This window comes from Heteronotia binoei, chromosome 7 (genome assembly GCF_032191835.1).
Source record: "Heteronotia binoei isolate CCM8104 ecotype False Entrance Well chromosome 7, APGP_CSIRO_Hbin_v1, whole genome shotgun sequence".
Taxonomy (NCBI): Eukaryota; Metazoa; Chordata; class Lepidosauria; order Squamata; family Gekkonidae; genus Heteronotia; species Heteronotia binoei.
This window is the reverse complement of record NC_083229.1, coordinates 4,509,084-4,526,225: the sequence shown is the minus strand read 5'-3', so window position 1 is coordinate 4,526,225 and position 17,142 is coordinate 4,509,084. Positions and strand designations below refer to the sequence as shown.

Genomic DNA, 17,142 nt, shown 5'->3' with positions numbered 1-17,142 from the left:
GAAGGTCCCAGGTTTAATCCCTGGCATCTCCAACTCAAAAGGGTCCAGGAGAGTAGGCATGCAAAACCTCAACTTGAGACCCTGAAGAGCCACTGCCAGCCTGAGTAGACAAGAGTGACTTTGATGGACTGAGGGTCTGATTCAGTAGAAGGCCGTTTCATATGTCCAAATGAACAATGGATCTCCCCAAACCTTTAGGTGGCTCAGTAGTAGAGCACCTGCTTGGGAAGCAGAAGGTCCCAGGTTCAGTCCCCGGCATCTCCAACTCAAAAGGGTCCAGGCAAATAGGCGTGAAAAACCTCAGCTTGAGACCCTGGAGAGCCGCTGCCAGTCTGAGTAGACAAGACTGAGTAGACAATACTGACTGATGGACCAAGAGGGGACTGATTCAGCAGAAGGCAGCTTCATATGTCCTTCTCTATTGCTTCTCTCACTATTTGGGAACCCAGTCTTGCCTTGCCCTAGTGCCCAGGAACGATGCCTGCCCCAAATCTCCAATTAGCTGCCAGGATAAAGTTGGCATCACTGCCAGGATTCTGGCTATCTGACTGATGGCATGAGTAGGGGCTACCAAGACCCCTTTCCCCGATACCATTTATAGTAGAGGTGACTAACATCAAGCCATCAAATGCTTTCCAGTGACTGATTGTTAGCCTGTGTTTTAATCTCAAGCTTGTTCTCTGCCAAAGGATTTATCACGATGAGACTCCGGGTTTCTTCTGGTTCAGCAGCAAATCACCAAGCAAGGCTGCAGGACCACAAGGGGGCAGGCTTTGGGCTTCCGATCTCTGTAATCCGGTGTGGTGTAGTGGTTAGAGTGTTCGACTAGGATGTGCGGCAGACCCAGGTTCGAATCCTCGTTCTGCCGCAGAAACGAACTCGGTAATCTAGGCAAGTCGCACACTCTCGACCTAACCTACCTCACGGGGTTGCTGTGAGGTTTAAATTGACTTATTTGTGTTAATTTCTAGTTCGCCCTATCCTGTGAGCGGGCAGAGGGCGGATCACAACAGACTTAAATAATAACAACAGGCAATAAAATCAGAAGCAAATAAACAATTAAAGCAATTACATTACTCCATTTCAGCTGGAAGACAACTAATCAAGCCACCGTGGAAACAGAGCTGGAGCCAATGATGTTCCAATAGGCTCGAAAGAATGCCACAACAGAGAGGTCAGACTCGATTGAAGAAAGGAGAATAATTTGTTTTGGGTGCCCAGGGAGTGGGTGAAAGATAGCTGGATTTATATCCTGCCCTTCACTCGGTCTCAGAGTGGTTTACAGTCTCCTGCCCCGTGGCGCAGAGTGTTAAAGCTGCAGTACTGCAGTCCTAAGCTCTGCTCACGACCTGAGTTCGATCCCCGGTGGAAGCTGGGTTTTCAGGTAGCCGGCTTGAGGTTGACTCAGCCTTCCATCCTTCCGAGGTTGGTCAAATGAGTCCCCAGCTTGCTGGGGGGAAAGTGTAGAGGACTGGGGAAGGCAATGGCAAACCCCCCTGTAAAAAGTCTGCCGTGAAAATGTCATGATGCGACATCACCCCAGAATCGGAAATGACTGGTGCTTGCACAGGGGATCATTCCTTTTTTCCCCCTTCCCCCAACACTCTGTGAGGTAGGTGGGGCTGAGAGAGCTCTGACAGAAACTGCCCTTGAGAGAACAGTTCTGAGAGAACTGTGACTGACCCAAGGTCACTCCAGCAGCTGTATGTGGAGGAGGAGTGGGGAATCAAAGCCAGTTCTCCCAGATCACAGTCCTCTACTCTTAATCACCTTAACAGGGGTGTCACCGGATCTTCACCTTGTTGGGCCTGGCCATGTGTGTCATAAAATATAATGCCAGGTAGGTGAGATGAAAATTTTATAAAGAACCCAGACACACACTCAGCCTGATCCACCTCACTGGCGTGTTGAGCCTCAGCCAACAGACGGAAGAGAGGCTTGGCTCAGTAGCTCTGCTGTGCAATTGAGAGAGCCTGGCAAAGCGAGCTCTCCTTCCCCCACTTCCTCCCCAAGGGAGGAGCTTTGCTCTGTAACTCCTGTGCAATTGAGCATGTCTGGCTTAGCAAGTTGTGATGCAGAAGGAAGCAAGAGAGGGAAAAGGAAGCAGACAAGTTTGTTGCTAGTGGGCCTGATAGGAGCCCCCCGGGGGCCTGATTCGGCCCCTGGGCTGCATGACTGACACCCCTACACTACACCAAAATGGCTTTCAGGCAGTTAAAAAAAATAATTAAAAAAACCAAACAGATAAAATCTTCTCAGCCAGGCCTTTATCTACAAAGCTTGGTTTTGGTGACTACCTTTCTGCCTGAATGGCTGTTAGCAGCTGCTAGAGAGAGGGGTGAGTTACCGGGGGTCTGGAAGTTGAGGGCGACCAACTGGCTGCCGCAGAGCCACATGGGGAGGGGGTCGTAGTTAGAGGAGTCGAGGCGCTGCCCTTTGGGGTAGACGCGGCTCAGCTGCCGGCGGTTGTACTGCAGGAACTTCTTCCCCTTGCTGCGGTTGGCGTACTTCTCAGCCTTGGTCTCGGGAAAGGAAGACATGTCCCGGTAGCACGCTTTCTCGGTGCCGATTTCTAGAAGGGAACACAGGACAAAAATGATTTTTAAAATGACCTGGGCGGAGAGAACACACCGGAAGTTTCTATGTGCGCTCTGTGGAGAAAGTGGGCAAAAATTACTTTTGTAATGAACAAATCTGAGATCATTCATAGAAAGCAGCAGAGGGTAAAGTTCAAGAGAGTGTTTCTTTATTTAGTTTATTAGATTTATATCCCGCCCTTCCCTTAACGGGCTCAGAGCGGCCCTTTCACAGAGCACATTTAGAGCCATTGGTTTTTAGAATCCATGGAGATGTTCTGCTAGGAGATCAACTTCTCCTCACAAGAGTCTTGGCCTTGGGGAGGCCTTCTTCCACTGAAGTGAAGCCCCTCATCGGATCCAGCAGGCGGAACTCATTGCCACAAGATGTTAACATAAGAACATAAGAGAAGCCATGATGGATCAGTCCAATGGCCCATCCAGTCCAACACTCTCTGTCCCATAAGAACATAAGAGAAGCCCTGTTGGATCAGGCCAATGGCCCCTCCAGTCCAACACTCTGTGTCACATAAGAACACGAGAGAAGCCATGTTGGATCAGGCCAGTGGCCCCTCCAGTCCAACACTCTGTGTCACATAAGAACATAAGAGAAGCCCTGTTGGATCAGGCCAATGGCCCATCCAGTCCAACACTCTGTGTCACATAAGAACATAAGAGAAGCCACGTTGGATCAGGCCAGTGGCCCCTCCAGTCCAACACTCTGTGTCACATAAGAACATAAGAGAAGCCCTGTTGGATCAGGCCAATGGCCCATCCAGTCCAACACTCTGTGTCACATAAGAACATAAGAGAAGCCCTGTTGGATCAGGCCAGTGGCCCATCCAGTCCAACACTCTGTGTCACATAAGAACCTAAGAGAAGCCATGTTGGATCAGGCCAATGGCCCATCCAGTCCAACACTCTGGGTCACACAGTGGCCAATGTGTGTGTGTGTTTGTGTGTGTGTATATATATACACACACACACACATATGCATACATACATATACATATACACATACACACACACATATATATATATATACTGTGGCTAACAGCCACCGATGTACCTCTGCTCCATATTTCCATCCAATCCCCTCTTAAAGCTGGCTATGCTTGTAGCCGCCATCATCTCCTGTGGCAGTGAATTCCACATATTAATCCCCCTTTGGGTGAGGAAGTATTTCCTTTTATCCGTTCTAACCTGACTGCTCAGCAATTTCACTTGACTGCCCAGGAGTTCTTGTGAGAAAGGGAGAAAAGGACTTCTTTCTCTACTTTCTCCATCCCATGCATAATCTTGTAAACCTCTATCATGTCACCCCGCAGTCGATATTTCTCCAAGCTAAAGAGCCCCAAGTGTTTTAACCTTTCTTCATAGGGAAAGTATTCCAAACCTTTAATCATTCTAGTTGCCCTTTTCTGCACTTTTCTGCACCAATGCTATAATATCCTTTTTTGAGGTGCGGTGACCAGAATTGTACATAGTACGATGGTACAGGAGCCCTGTTACGACGAATGTTACTACGGTACGGGAGCCCTGGCGAAAACAGGCTGCCCACAACAGCCAAAACAAAGACCAGTTCTCTAAGAAGGTGTTTTCAAATAACAAATACCTCTTTTGGAGAAAAGTGGACTCAAAATGGTTTATATAAATCAGAGGTTCCCGACATTCGGGAGCCTGAAGGTACCTTTGGAATACTGACACCATGTGATGGGCACAGCAACAAAATGGCTGCCTCAGGAGGCAAAGCCAGCCACAAAATGGCTGCCTCAACTTCTCTTCAGTCACACAGCGAAGATCCTTGCGCTGTCATGACAGCTGCTTCCAATTCGACATTTTAAAAAACTGGCACAACCAATCAAATATCCAGTGGCCAATCAGAAGCCTTGCTGGCCTTTCTCCCAATAAAACACCTCTTGGCTACTCCATGAAATTAATGAGCAGTCAGGTTAAAATGGATAAAAAGAAGTACTTCTTCACCCAAAGGGTGATTAACACATAGAATTCATTGCCACAGGAGGTGGTGGCTGCTACAAGCATAGCCAGCTTTAAGAGGGGATTGGATAAAAATATGGAGCAGAGGTCCATCAGTGGCTAGTAGCCACAGTATATATATATATACGTGTGTGTGTGTGTATATATGTGTGTATATGTATGTATGTGTATGTGTGTGTGTATACACACACACATATATTGGCCACTGTGTGACACAGAGTGTTGGACTGGAGGGGCCCTTGGCCTGTTCCAACATGGCTTCTCTTATGTTCTTATGTGACACAGAGTGTTGGACTGGAGGGGCCACTGGCCTGATCCAACAGGGCTTCTCTTATGTTCTTACGTGACCCAGAGTGTTGGACTGGGTGGGCCATTGGCCTGATCCAACATGGCTTCTCTTATGTTCTTCTGTAACACAGAGTGTTGGACTGGGTGGGCCACTGGCCTGATCCAACAGGGCTTCTCTCATGTTCTTATGTGACACAGAGTGTTGGACTGGATGGGCCACTGGCCTGATCCAACAGGGCTTCCCTTACATTCTTATGCTTCTAGAATGGATATAAAGACCTCAAAAACAGCTAGAGGAAGGGCTTCAGTGTGCTGGAATACAATCCCCTCAGGCCCATGAGACTGTTTTTTACACCAGAAGGGATGTGTGTATTTGTGTAGGGGCGCACTCACTTTCTTCATCGAAAGGCACTGGGCGGCAGTAAATGACAAGCTCAGAGAGCTCCAGAGCGATCTTCTTCCTCCGCTCCATGATCTTCCCCTCTTGCATCTGCAAAAGAGTCACCAGGACAGGAAGTCAGCAGGGATCCTCGACAGCTGCTGGGCACACGCATGCTAAATAGAATCATAGAATCACAGAGCTGGAAGCGACCTCTGTGGTCATCTAGTCCAGCCCCCTGCACAATGCAAGAAACTCACAAACCCCTCCCCCTAAATTCACAGGATCTTCCTTGCTGTCAGATGGCCCTCTAGCCTCTGTTGAAAAACCTCCAAGGAAGGAGAGCCCACCACCTCCCGAGGAAGCCTGTTCCACTGAGGAACCACTCTAAACTCACAAACACCTCCCTCTAAAGTCACAGGATCTTCACTGCTTTCAGATGGCCATCTAGCCTCTGTTTCAAAACCTACAAGGAAGGAGAGCCTACAACCTCCCAAGGAGGAAGCCTGTTCCACTGAGGAACCGCTCTCACTGTCAGGAAGTTCTTCCGAATGTTGAGCCGGAAACTCTTTTGATTTAATTTCAACCTACTGGTTCTGGTCCTACCTTCCAGGGCCACAGAAAACAATTCTGCACCATCCTCTCTAGGACAGCCCTTCAAGTAGAATCATAGAGTTGGAAGGGATCTACGGGGTCACCTAGTCCAGCCCCCTGCATAATGCAAGAAACTCATAGATACCTCTCCCTAAATTCACAGGATCTTCATTGCTGTCAGATGGCCACTCTTGATTTAATTTCAACTCACTGGTTCTAGTCCTACCTTCTGCGGCCACAGAAAACAATTCCACCCCATCCTCTAGAGGACAGCCCTTCCAAGTATTTGAAGATGGTGATCCTATCACCTCTCAGCCGCCTCCTCTCCAGGCTAAACATGCCCAGCTCTCTCAACCTTTCTTCATAGGATGTGGTCTCCTTGCTCACTATTTTGTCGTCCCTTGCACCCCAAGATCAACCGCTCCTTCAAAAACCCCAACCCAAGACCGGTCCCAGTTGGGACCCCTCCCGCTGGACTCACCCTGGCATCAGCATTCTGCGTGGCTTCCCGGATCTTGGCCACCCAGTCGTTGAGCTCTTCCTGGGTGTCAGCAGCAATGTCCAATGACTGGGAAGGGTGGGTCATCTGCTGGGAATGGATGGTGAAGACAAATGGTTTGGAGCTCCTCCCGTCTTTGGAGATAACTACAAGGACACCAGAGGGGGGCGGCTTTACTGGAAATGGCCCCAACGTCGGACTTCTCCAGGGAGCAGGTCAGAGAACCAGCCGGTCCTGCTCTTCAAACTATGAGTTGGGAAAAGGAGGAGGGGGAGGAACTAGCACAGGGGAAGGGAGCTTGGGGCAATCTCTTCCCTTCTGGAGAGTACAGGAGGCCTTAAGGGCAGGGGTGGCCAAACTGCAGCTTGTGAACCACATGTAGCTCTTTCACACATGTTGTGTGGTTCTTGAAGCCCCCACCACCCCATTGGCCAGCTTGGAGAAGGCATTTCTCTCTTTAAATCATTTTTTCCAAGCCAAACCAGCTGGTGGCTAGGAGAATACATTTAAAGTTGCTTGCTTTCCACCTCTCCCTCTCTTCTCCCTCTCTTAAGAACATATGAGAAACCATGTTGGATCAGGCCAATGGCCTATCCAGTCCAACACTCTGTGTCACACAGTGGCCAATATATATATATACTGTGGCTACTAGCCACTGATGGACCTCTGCTCCATATTTTTATCCAATCCCCTCTTACAGATTTTTGTCAGGAGATCCGCAAGTTCAACTTTGAGTTCTTTCAGAACTCTTGGATGTATGCCATCCGGACCTGGTGACTTATTAGTTTTTAATTCGTCAATCAGTTGTAGGACCTCCTCTCTTGTCACCTCAATCTGACTCAGGTCTTTCAACACCCCTTCCAAAATTAGTGGTTCTGGAGCAGGCAAACACTTCTCATCTTCCACAGTGAAGATGAAGGCAAAAAAATGCCTTCAGCTTCTCAGCCATTTCCCTATCCTCCTTCAGTAATCCTTTTACCCCTTGGTCATCCAAGGGCCCCACTGCCTCCCTGGCTGGTTTCCTGCTTCTAAAATATTTGTAGAAGTTTTTATTGTTGGTCTTTATGTTTTTTGCAATATGCTCCTCATAGTCCCTTTTTGCCTGCCTGATCACAGTCTTGCATTTGATTTGCCACTGCCTGTGTTCCCTTTTATTAATCTCACTTGGACTAGCTTTCCACCGCTTAAAGGAGTCCTTCTTACCTTTTACAGCTTCCATTACTTTGTTTGTTAACCATGCAGGTCTTTTTTTATGCCTGTTTGTGCCTTTCCTAACTTGTGGTATATATTTTATCTGAGCTTTTAGGACTGTAGTTTTAAACAGCCTCCAAGCTTCCCCAATGGTTTTGACTGTATTTACCTTTCCTTTCAGTTTCCTCTTCGCATGCCTCCTCATCTCAGAGAATTTACCCCTTTTAAAGTTAAACGTGGTTGTGCTGGTCTTTTTGGGCAACTCTCCATTTATACAAATGGTGAAATCAATAACGTTATGGTCACTGCTCCCAAGCGGTGCAATCACTTTTACATCTCTCACCAAGTCTTGGGCATTATTTAGGACCAAATCCAGGATCGCCCCACCCCTGGTAGGTTCTGTGACCATCTGTTCCGTAGCACAGTCATTGAAGGCGTCTAGAAACTCAATCTCTTTCTCTCGACCAGAACACATATTGACCCAATCAAACTGCGGGTAGTTAAAATCACCTATTATGACACAGTTTTTACGGTTAGCCGCAATCTTTAATCCTTCAGTCATATTATAATCGTCCTCTATCTTTTGATTTGGTGGGCGATAACAAACTCCCATAGTTACATTTCCTTTTGGGCCCTCTATTTCGACCCAAAGCATTTCTAGAAGGGAATCTAATTCTCTGACTTCAGTCTTACTGGACCGTATGCCCTCTCTGACATACAGAGCCACCCCACCTCCAACCCTTCCCTCCCTATCCTTCCGATATAACTTATATCCAGGAATCACCGTGTCCCACTGATTCTCCTCATTCCACCAAGTTTCTGAAATTCCCACAATGTCTATGTCTACTCCCAACACTAAACATTCCTTCCTTCACTGAAGCTCTCAAACATCTGATATTTATTCTATTTGGCTGTTATGTTGAGCAAGTTCGGCAACTCGTCTTAGAGGATCCTTTCTTATCTAGGAGAACAATAACCCCCTCAGCCTTCCCCTAATGCTCCTTGTGTCTTGGAGGTGCACATTTTCTCTCCCCCAACTGGAACACAAATTTATTTATTTATATGCCCCATCTTTCTCCCCAGTGGGCACCTAAGGCTGTTTACATAATTCTCTTCTCCATTTTATCTTCACAACAACTCTGTGAGGCGGATTAGGGCTGAGACAGAGTGATTCCTATAGCAGAGTGGGGATTCGAACCCGGTTCTCAGATCTTGACACTCTCATCGCTACCCCTGACAAAGGGGCTAACAACAGCATTCTCTCCTCCTTCATTTTATCCTCATAACAACTGTCTGAGGTAGATCAGGGTGAGAGAGTATGACTGGCCCAAGGTCACTCAGCAAACTTCCATGTCAGGAGCGGGGATTCGAACTCAGCTCCTCAGATCCTAATCTGACACAACTCTGGCTGAAAGCAGGAATAAGATGAAGAAGACGAAGACCATAGATTTATACCCTGCCCTTCTCTCTGAATCAGTCTCAGAGCGGCTTACAATCTCCTATGTCTTCTTCCCCTGCCACAGACACCCTGTGAGGTGGGTGGGGCTGAGAGAGCTCTCCCAGGAGCTGCCCTTTCAAGGAGAACTCCTGCGATCACTATGGCTGACCCGAGGCCATTCCAGCAGGTGCAAGTGGAGGAGTGGGGAATCAAACCCAGTTTTCCCAGATAAGAGTCTGCACACTCTTATCTCAAGAGAGAGACTCCTTTTGGTTAAAGAGAGGCTCCTTTTGGTTAAAGAGAGGCTCCTTTTGGTTAAAGTCTTGAGACTCCTTTTGGGTAAAGAAATGGAGGGGGGGGGGTTGAACTTTTATTCAAAATGTAAGTTTTCGTGTGCATGCGCACTTCTTCAGACGAGGGATGCAGTACGGTAAGAAGAAGAAGACTGCAGATTTATACCCCACCCTTCTCTCTGAATCAGAGTCTCAGAGCGGCTTACAATCTCCTATGTCTTCTTCCCCCGCCACAGAAACCCTGTGAGGTGGGTGGGGCTGAAAGAGCTCTCCCAGGAGCTGACCTTTCAAGGACAACTCCTGCGATCACTATGGCTGACCCAAGGCCATTCCAGCAGGTGCAAGTGGAGGAGTGGGGAATCAAACCCGGTTCTCCCAGATAAGAGCCTGCACACTTAACCACTACACCAAACTGGCTCTCACTGAACTGGAAGCGAAGACCGTTTTTCACTCTCGTCTTTTCTTAGTTGTCTGATGTGCAAAGATGAAGGGTGCGTGTGGGTGTGTGTCCAGGGGTACTTTGTGGGCACCAGTTCGATCCCTTCCTCCCCAGGGTGCACTGGGAACCCCTCCCTCCTCTAATGGCAGCTTCTGAAGGTACTCACCTATGTGGCAAGAGGGGACATCAATGAACCCTTTCAAGAAGTTCCCCAGGGGGCTGTTCTCTGCTGACTGAAACAGAGAGAGGGAAAAGGGCATGGTAGAGAGAAAGAGGGGGAAAGCACAGCGGCAGGGGTGATCCTGGCTGAGCATTCAGAGCTACAAGCAGGAGGGCAAAACCCGGCCCTCTTTCTGCCTCCTGCAGCCCCAGGGCTAGCGCTTCCTTCCCCGTAATCCCCAGACACAAACATCCCTTGCTCCACGTGCAGCTGAAATTAAACCACTCTGCAACGATCAATAGATGTAAAAACACACGGAGCAAACGGACTGATCAAGTGTCATGGATGAAAGTTCTAATTGCAGTGGTTCCGGTTAGGCAGGAAAGTCGTTCGGATGGCGGTTCTTAAAGATCGCTAATTGTGTTTTTTGGCTCTTTCTTGCGGTGAAGCGGAAAACTTGGGTCTCTGCCGGGGAAAGCACGCGGGAGCCCCTGCTGGACTTTTTTCTACAAAAAGAGCCCTGCCTGTTTCCGAAGCATCCTCTTCAAAATGGCGTGTTTCTCCCTTCAAACCCAGACAGCCTGTTTTTGCAAGCAAAGGTTTGAAGGAATGATGTCTGTACAAGTGGTACTCATGGGGACATCTCTTCCCCCCCTTTCTCCCCCACTAATGCTCCCCCTTCGGGAATGCAGTCAGCCCGCAAGGCCCCATTGCAGGTACAGGACAGCGTCTTTTGGCACACCTGCCTTCTCCAAAATCAAAGATCTGCATAAGTCATATTTATGAATGTATTTAAAATATTTATCTCCTCCCAAGCAGTCCTAGGAATTGTAGTCCTGTAGGGGCAGGGCACCGTTCAGAATCCAGCAAACAATTCTTGGCACCCTCACCAAAAGCAACGGCAGCTGAACTGCTTTGTACACAGTGTAGGCAGGGCTCTTTTTCTAGGAGCTCCTCTGTGTATTAGGCCACGCCCCCCCGAGGCAGCCTCTAAACCCTCAAAGAGTTTAGAGAGCTCTTAGTACAGGGCCTACTGTACGCTGCAAGAGGATTGGCTACATCGGGGGGCGTGGCCTAATATGCAGAGGAGCTCCTGCTAGAAAAAGAGCCCTGAATGTAGGTATCGTTGAAGACCGATGATCTTAAAAATCCAAGATCTAACTGGGAGGGAAGGGGAGGGCATCTGTGCGAACCTTTGGGCTTCGTGGGGAAAGGGGGAGGGTTTTGAACTCACAGCTTCATCCTGCTCTGGCGCAGAGGTGTTCATGATCTCCTCGACATAGTTGGCTGGAAACCAGAGCTGCTTCTTGCCCCCGTAGTCTCCTCGCCACCTGAAAGGGGGAATAGGAACAAGGCAAGCAGACTGACTTGGGGGAGCATTCGGGGGTCAACACTGCATGCCGTGGCAAGGGAACAGCTGGGATGGGAAACAGAAAAGGAGCGGTTAAAAGGGCACACTGTATGCAAAGAGACTGAGCAAAATATGCTTCTTTGGCTAGGGGGGGAGGCAGAGTCCTTGCCCTCCTGAGGTTGTGGATGTTGCTGGAGATTCTGAGGCATCCCATTCCATGCTGTGAGCCAGCCAGGGTGAGAAAGAAAGGCCAGCCTTCCGATGCTGCTTGTATTTAATCACTAGAAGGATTAAAGGTTTGGAACACTTTCCCTATGAAGAAAGGTTAAAACACTTGGGGCTCTTTGGCTTGGAGAAACGTCGACTGCAGGGCGACATGAGAGAGGTTGACAAGATTATGCATGGGATGGCGAAAGAAGAAGAAGATTTTGGACTCCGAAGAGTCTCAGAGCAGCTCACAATCTCCTCTACCTTCCTCCCTTTCTCACAATACAAGAACTCGTGGGCATTCCATGAAATTGCTGAGCAGTCAGGTTAAAACGAATAGAAGGAAGTACTTCTTCACCCAAAGGTTGATTAACATGTGGAATTCACTGCCGCAGGAGGTGGTGGCGGCTACAAGCATAGCCAGCTTTAAGAGGGGATTGGATAAAAATATGGAGCACAGGTCCATCAGTGGCTATTAGCCACAGTGTGTATATATATATGTGTGTGTATACAATAATTGTATATAATATATATAATTTTTTTGGCCACTGTGTGACACGGAGTGTTTGACTGTATGGACCACTGGCTGATCCAACAGGGCTTCTCTTATGCTCTTATGTGTGACACAGAGTGTTGGACTGGATGGGCCATTGGCCTGATCCAACATGGCTTCTCTTATGCTCTTATGTGTGACACAGAGTGTTGGACTGGATGGGCCATTGGCCTGACCCAGCATGGTTTCTCTTATGTGTGACGCAGAGTGTTGGACTGTATGGGCCATTGGCCTGATCCAACATGGCTTCTCTTATGCTCTTATGTGTGACACAGAGTGTTGGACTGTATGGACCATTGGCCTGATCCAACATGGCTTCTCTTATGCTCTTATGTGTGACACAGAGTGTTGGACTGTATGGGCCATTGGCCTGATCCAACATGGCTTCTCTTATGTGTGACACCGAGTGTTGGACTGGATGGGCCATTGGCCTGATCCAACAGGGCTTCTCTTATGTTCTTATGTGTGACACCGAGTGTTGGACTGGATGAGCCATTGGCGTGACCCAGAATGGCTTCTCTTATGCTCTTATGTTCTTATTCATCACAGGAGCTAGTAGTGATGGTATCACTTTATACTCTGCTCTGGTAAGACCTCACCTAGAGTATTGTGTTCAGTTTTGGGCACCGCAATTTAAGAAGGCTATAGACTGGACTTGTGAGGTGGTGAAAGGCTACTGGAAGATGTTTCGTGAACTATTACAGAAAATTTTGAAGACACAGATCGAATTTAAACCAGAACTTTTTCTACTGAACACTCTTCCCAATACGTACACAAAAGAGATGAGACATTTAATAGTTCATTTTAACACAGCAGCTAGAATACTTTTGGCACAAAAGTGGAAACTCCAAGAAATTCCCACTAGACTGGACCTGAAGGGGAAAATCTTGGATGTGGCGGAAACAGAGTGTTGGACTGGATGGGCCATTGGCCTGATCCAACATGGCTTCTCTTATGCTCTTATGTGTGACACAGAGTGTTGGACTGGATGGGCCATTGGCCTGACCCAGCATGGTTTCTCTTATGTGTGACGCAGAGTGTTGGACTGTATGGGCCATTGGCCTGATCCAACATGGCTTCTCTTATGCTCTTATGTGTGACACAGAGTGTTGGACTGTATGGACCATTGGCCTGATCCAACATGGCTTCTCTTATGCTCTTATGTGTGACACAGAGTGTTGGACTGTATGGGCCATTGGCCTGATCCAACATGGCTTCTCTTATGTGTGACACCGAGTGTTGGACTGGATGGGCCATTGGCCTGATCCAACAGGGCTTCTCTTATGTTCTTATGTGTGACACCGAGTGTTGGACTGGATGAGCCATTGGCGTGACCCAGAATGGCTTCTCTTATGCTCTTATGTTCTTATTCATCACAGGAGCTAGTAGTGATGGTATCACTTTATACTCTGCTCTGGTAAGACCTCACCTAGAGTATTGTGTTCAGTTTTGGGCACCGCAATTTAAGAAGGCTATAGACTGGACTTGTGAGGTGGTGAAAGGCTACTGGAAGATGTTTCGTGAACTATTACAGAAAATTTTGAAGACACAGATCGAATTTAAACCAGAACTTTTTCTACTGAACACTCTTCCCAATACGTACACAAAAGAGATGAGACATTTAATAGTTCATTTTAACACAGCAGCTAGAATACTTTTGGCACAAAAGTGGAAACTCCAAGAAATTCCCACTAGACTGGACCTGAAGGGGAAAATCTTGGATGTGGCGGAAACAGACTATTTATCAAAAGCTGTTGGCAGGGAAATTGAAGGAAGATGCAAGAAAGTGCTATAAGAAGCTATATATCTGGTTAGACATGTAAGACATTGCGGTGTGAACTTATATTGTTCTATCTCCTAAGATACCTACTAATTGTAGAAAGGTAATACTATTCAGTTAGACAGCTATTTCTAGAAGTGACTTACAATCTGTATAAGACTTTATATAGACCATGAAGACAAAGTTCAAGAAAAATATTTTATTATTTTATATAGAAGATTTAATATCATGCAGACTGTACTATAACTGTATTGCTAAGTTTGATTTATTTCTTAATCCCTTTACCCTTTTCCCCCTTTACTTTGGAAAAATAAAAACTTTAAATCCGAAAAGAAGGATATAGACAAGCTGGAAGGGGTCCAGAGGAGGGCGACAAAGATGGTGAGGGGTCTCGAGACAAACTCCTATGAAGGAAGGCTGAAGGAGCTGGGCATGTTTAGCCTGGAGAGTGTCAAGCATGGTAAAATTCCATTGATAATTGATTGTTTTAGGGTCCTCCATAACACTGGTCTGTGAAGTATCTTGGAGGACCAAGGTCTATTAGCAATGTTATTCTTTCCCCTCCCCCTTCCTGCTATATTGCTTGCAAAGTAGAAGTGGAGAGAACAAAACTAACTTGAGAAGAAGTAATCAGCACCTTCCCATACATTCCTGCTAGGGAGTGTGACACATCTGGGGAAAGCAAGGACAGAGTCCTGATAACACTACGAGAATGTAGACATTTATGATAGTTTATGTGTGAGAGCTACCCCTCAACCCCACCTTTTGGAATCCTTTTGAAGTAAGCCTTAAAAGTATTGTATCAATGTATTTGCAGCATCACTCTCAAGAATCTGTAACACTGAAATTATCGGTTAATCAATAAACGTAGTTTTGTATCAGCTTCGACTCGTCATTGAAACCGCATGCTTGACAGAGAGGAGGTAGCTGAGAGATGATATGATCACCATCTCCAAGTCTTTGAAGGGCTGTCATCTATTCTAGAGGATGAGCTGGAATTGTTCTGTGTTGCCCCAGAAGGCAGGACCAGAACCAATGGGTTGAAACTAAATCAAAAGAGTTTTTAAGTGGAGGTTAGATGTCCACCTGAGTGCAATGCTGCTTCTGTGAATTGGACAGATCATGAGAAGGAGGTCAGAGGGTTCTGCATTGCGCAGGGGGGGGGGGGGTTGGACTAGATGACCCTGGAGGTCCCTTCCAACTCTTATGATTCTAAGGCAGCCTTTGTGCGCGTTTCTGCGCTCTCTTGTGGGACTCACCATCCTCCATCTTGCTTGTCGACATTGTAAATGATGGCCTGCTTGCAGAAGGAGAGCTCGTCCTCGCGCTGGGCTTTGTAGTCGTACAAGGCCTTCACCGTGCACTGAGAGGGAAAAAGAGATGCCATCGCTGGGCCTGTTCTAAAAATTGAACTGTCCACATTTCTCCGCCAAAACAAACCAAACAGGGGAGGAGGGTCCACGGCTCAGTGGAAGAGCATCTGCTTGGGATGCAGATGGTCTCAGGTTCAAGTCCTGGCAGTGAGAGTTAAAAGGACCAGGTAGTCGGTGATTTGCATGGGGTGGAGAGACCGAAGAAAGAGAAATTCTTCTCCCTTTCCCAAAAATATTAGAACTTAAGGGTATCCAATGAAGCTGATGGGCAGGAGGTCCAGAATGGACAAAAGGAAACACTACTTGGCGCAGAGAATGATCAAAACGTGGAATCTGCTGGCAGAGGATGTCATGAGGGCCACAAGCTATAAAAGGGGATGACTCAGGGAGGAGAAGTCGATCAGTGGCCACAGCCTCTGAATCCCAGAGCCAGGAGGCCACGTCAGGGGAAAACCTCAGCCTCTCTGCTCTCTTGTTGGCCCTCCAGAGGAACTGGATGGCCCCTGTGTGAGACAGGAGGCTGGACTAGATGGACCCTCCATGATCTGATCCAGCAGGGCTCTTCTGAACTGGTTGGCCTCTGTGTGAGACAGGAGGCTGGACTAGATGGATCCTCACTGGTCTGATCCAGCAGGGCTCTTCTGATGTCCTTATGAAGGCCTGGGCCTCTCTGCCCTGCTGTTGGCCCTCCAGAGGAACTGGCTGGCCACTGTGTGAGACAGGAGGCTGGACTAGATGGACCCTCACTGGTCTGATCCAGTAGAGCTCTTATGCCTGAGACCCTGGAGAGCTGCTGCCAGCCTGAGTAGTCAATACGGACCTTGATGAACCGATGGCCTGATTCAGTATAATGCAGGTTCATGTGCATAAAACCCTGCAGGACCCATGAGGACTAGGGTGTTGGTGGGAGCACCTAATAAGTTTTTAAAGAAAGGAATGTCCATCCCAGAAGCACTTTTGCCACAGAGGTGGCTGTGGACCTGTAGGCAGCCTGGTAGTCATTAAAGGTCTCCTGTAGGTCTTGCTCCCTTACCTTGGCCACGGGCATCTTGTTGGCTTCTACGTAGAAGTGGGGGGTCCGCACCTCATAGAGAGCTCCGTAGTCCAGTTCCTGCAAGGAGAAGCATGGATGTCACAGCGCCACAGCTTCCTCCTGGGAGCCAGCTTGGTGTAGTGGTGAAGTGCATGGACTCTTATCTGGGAGAACCGGGTGTGATTCCCCACTCCTCCACTTGCACCTGCTGGGATGGCCTTGGGTCAGCCATAGCTCTGGCAGAGGTTGTCCTTGAAAGGGCAGCTGCTGTGAGAGCCCTCTCCAGCCCCGCCCACCTCACAGGGTGTCTGTTGTGGGGGGGGGGGAAGGTAAAGGAGATTATGAGCCGCTCTGAGACTCTTTGGAGTGGAGGGCGGGATATAAATCCAATATCTTCATCTACCTCACAGGGTGTCTGTTGTGAGGGAGGAAGGGAAAGGAGATTGTGAGCCGCTCTGAGACTCTTCGGAGTGGAGGGCGGGATGTAAATCCAATATCTTCATCTTCCTCACAGGGTGTCTGTTGTGGGGGAGGAAGGTAAAGGAGATTGTGAGCCGCTCTGAGACTCTCCGGAGTGGAGGGCGGGATGTAAATCCAATATCTTCATCTACCTCACAGTGTGTCTGTTGTGGGGGAGGAAGGGAAAGGAGATTGTGAGCCGCTCTGAGACTCTCCGGAGTGGAGGTCGGGATGTAAATCCAATATCTTCATCTACCTCACAGTGTGTCTGTTGTGGGGGAGGCAGGGAAAGGAGATTGTGAGCCGCTCTGAGACTCTTCGGAGTGGAGGGCGGGATGTAAATCCAATATCTTCATCTACCTCACAGTGTGTCTGTTGTGGGGGAGGAAGGGAAAGGAGATTGTGAGCCGCTCTGAGACTCTTCGGAGTGGAGGGCGGGATGGAAATCCAATATCTTCATCTACCTCACAGTGTGTCTGTTGTGGGGGAGGAAGGGAAAGGAGATTGTGAGCCGCTCTGAGACTCTTCGGA

The 17,142-nt window shown here is 48.1% G+C and overlaps 1 protein-coding gene across 1 annotated transcript in view; it reads right to left on the bottom strand.

The window, feature by feature from the left end:
* Positions 1–17,142, bottom strand: part of LOC132574915 (1-phosphatidylinositol 4,5-bisphosphate phosphodiesterase gamma-1-like) — a 156,741-nt gene that overhangs the window by 14,293 nt on the left and 125,306 nt on the right. Inside the window, 7 exon segments of the mRNA XM_060243165.1 lie at positions 2,348–2,572; positions 5,256–5,352; positions 6,317–6,480; positions 9,862–9,928; positions 11,090–11,186; positions 15,006–15,109; positions 16,153–16,230. Coding sequence (XP_060099148.1) covers positions 2,348–2,572; positions 5,256–5,352; positions 6,317–6,480; positions 9,862–9,928; positions 11,090–11,186; positions 15,006–15,109; positions 16,153–16,230 — 832 coding nt within the window.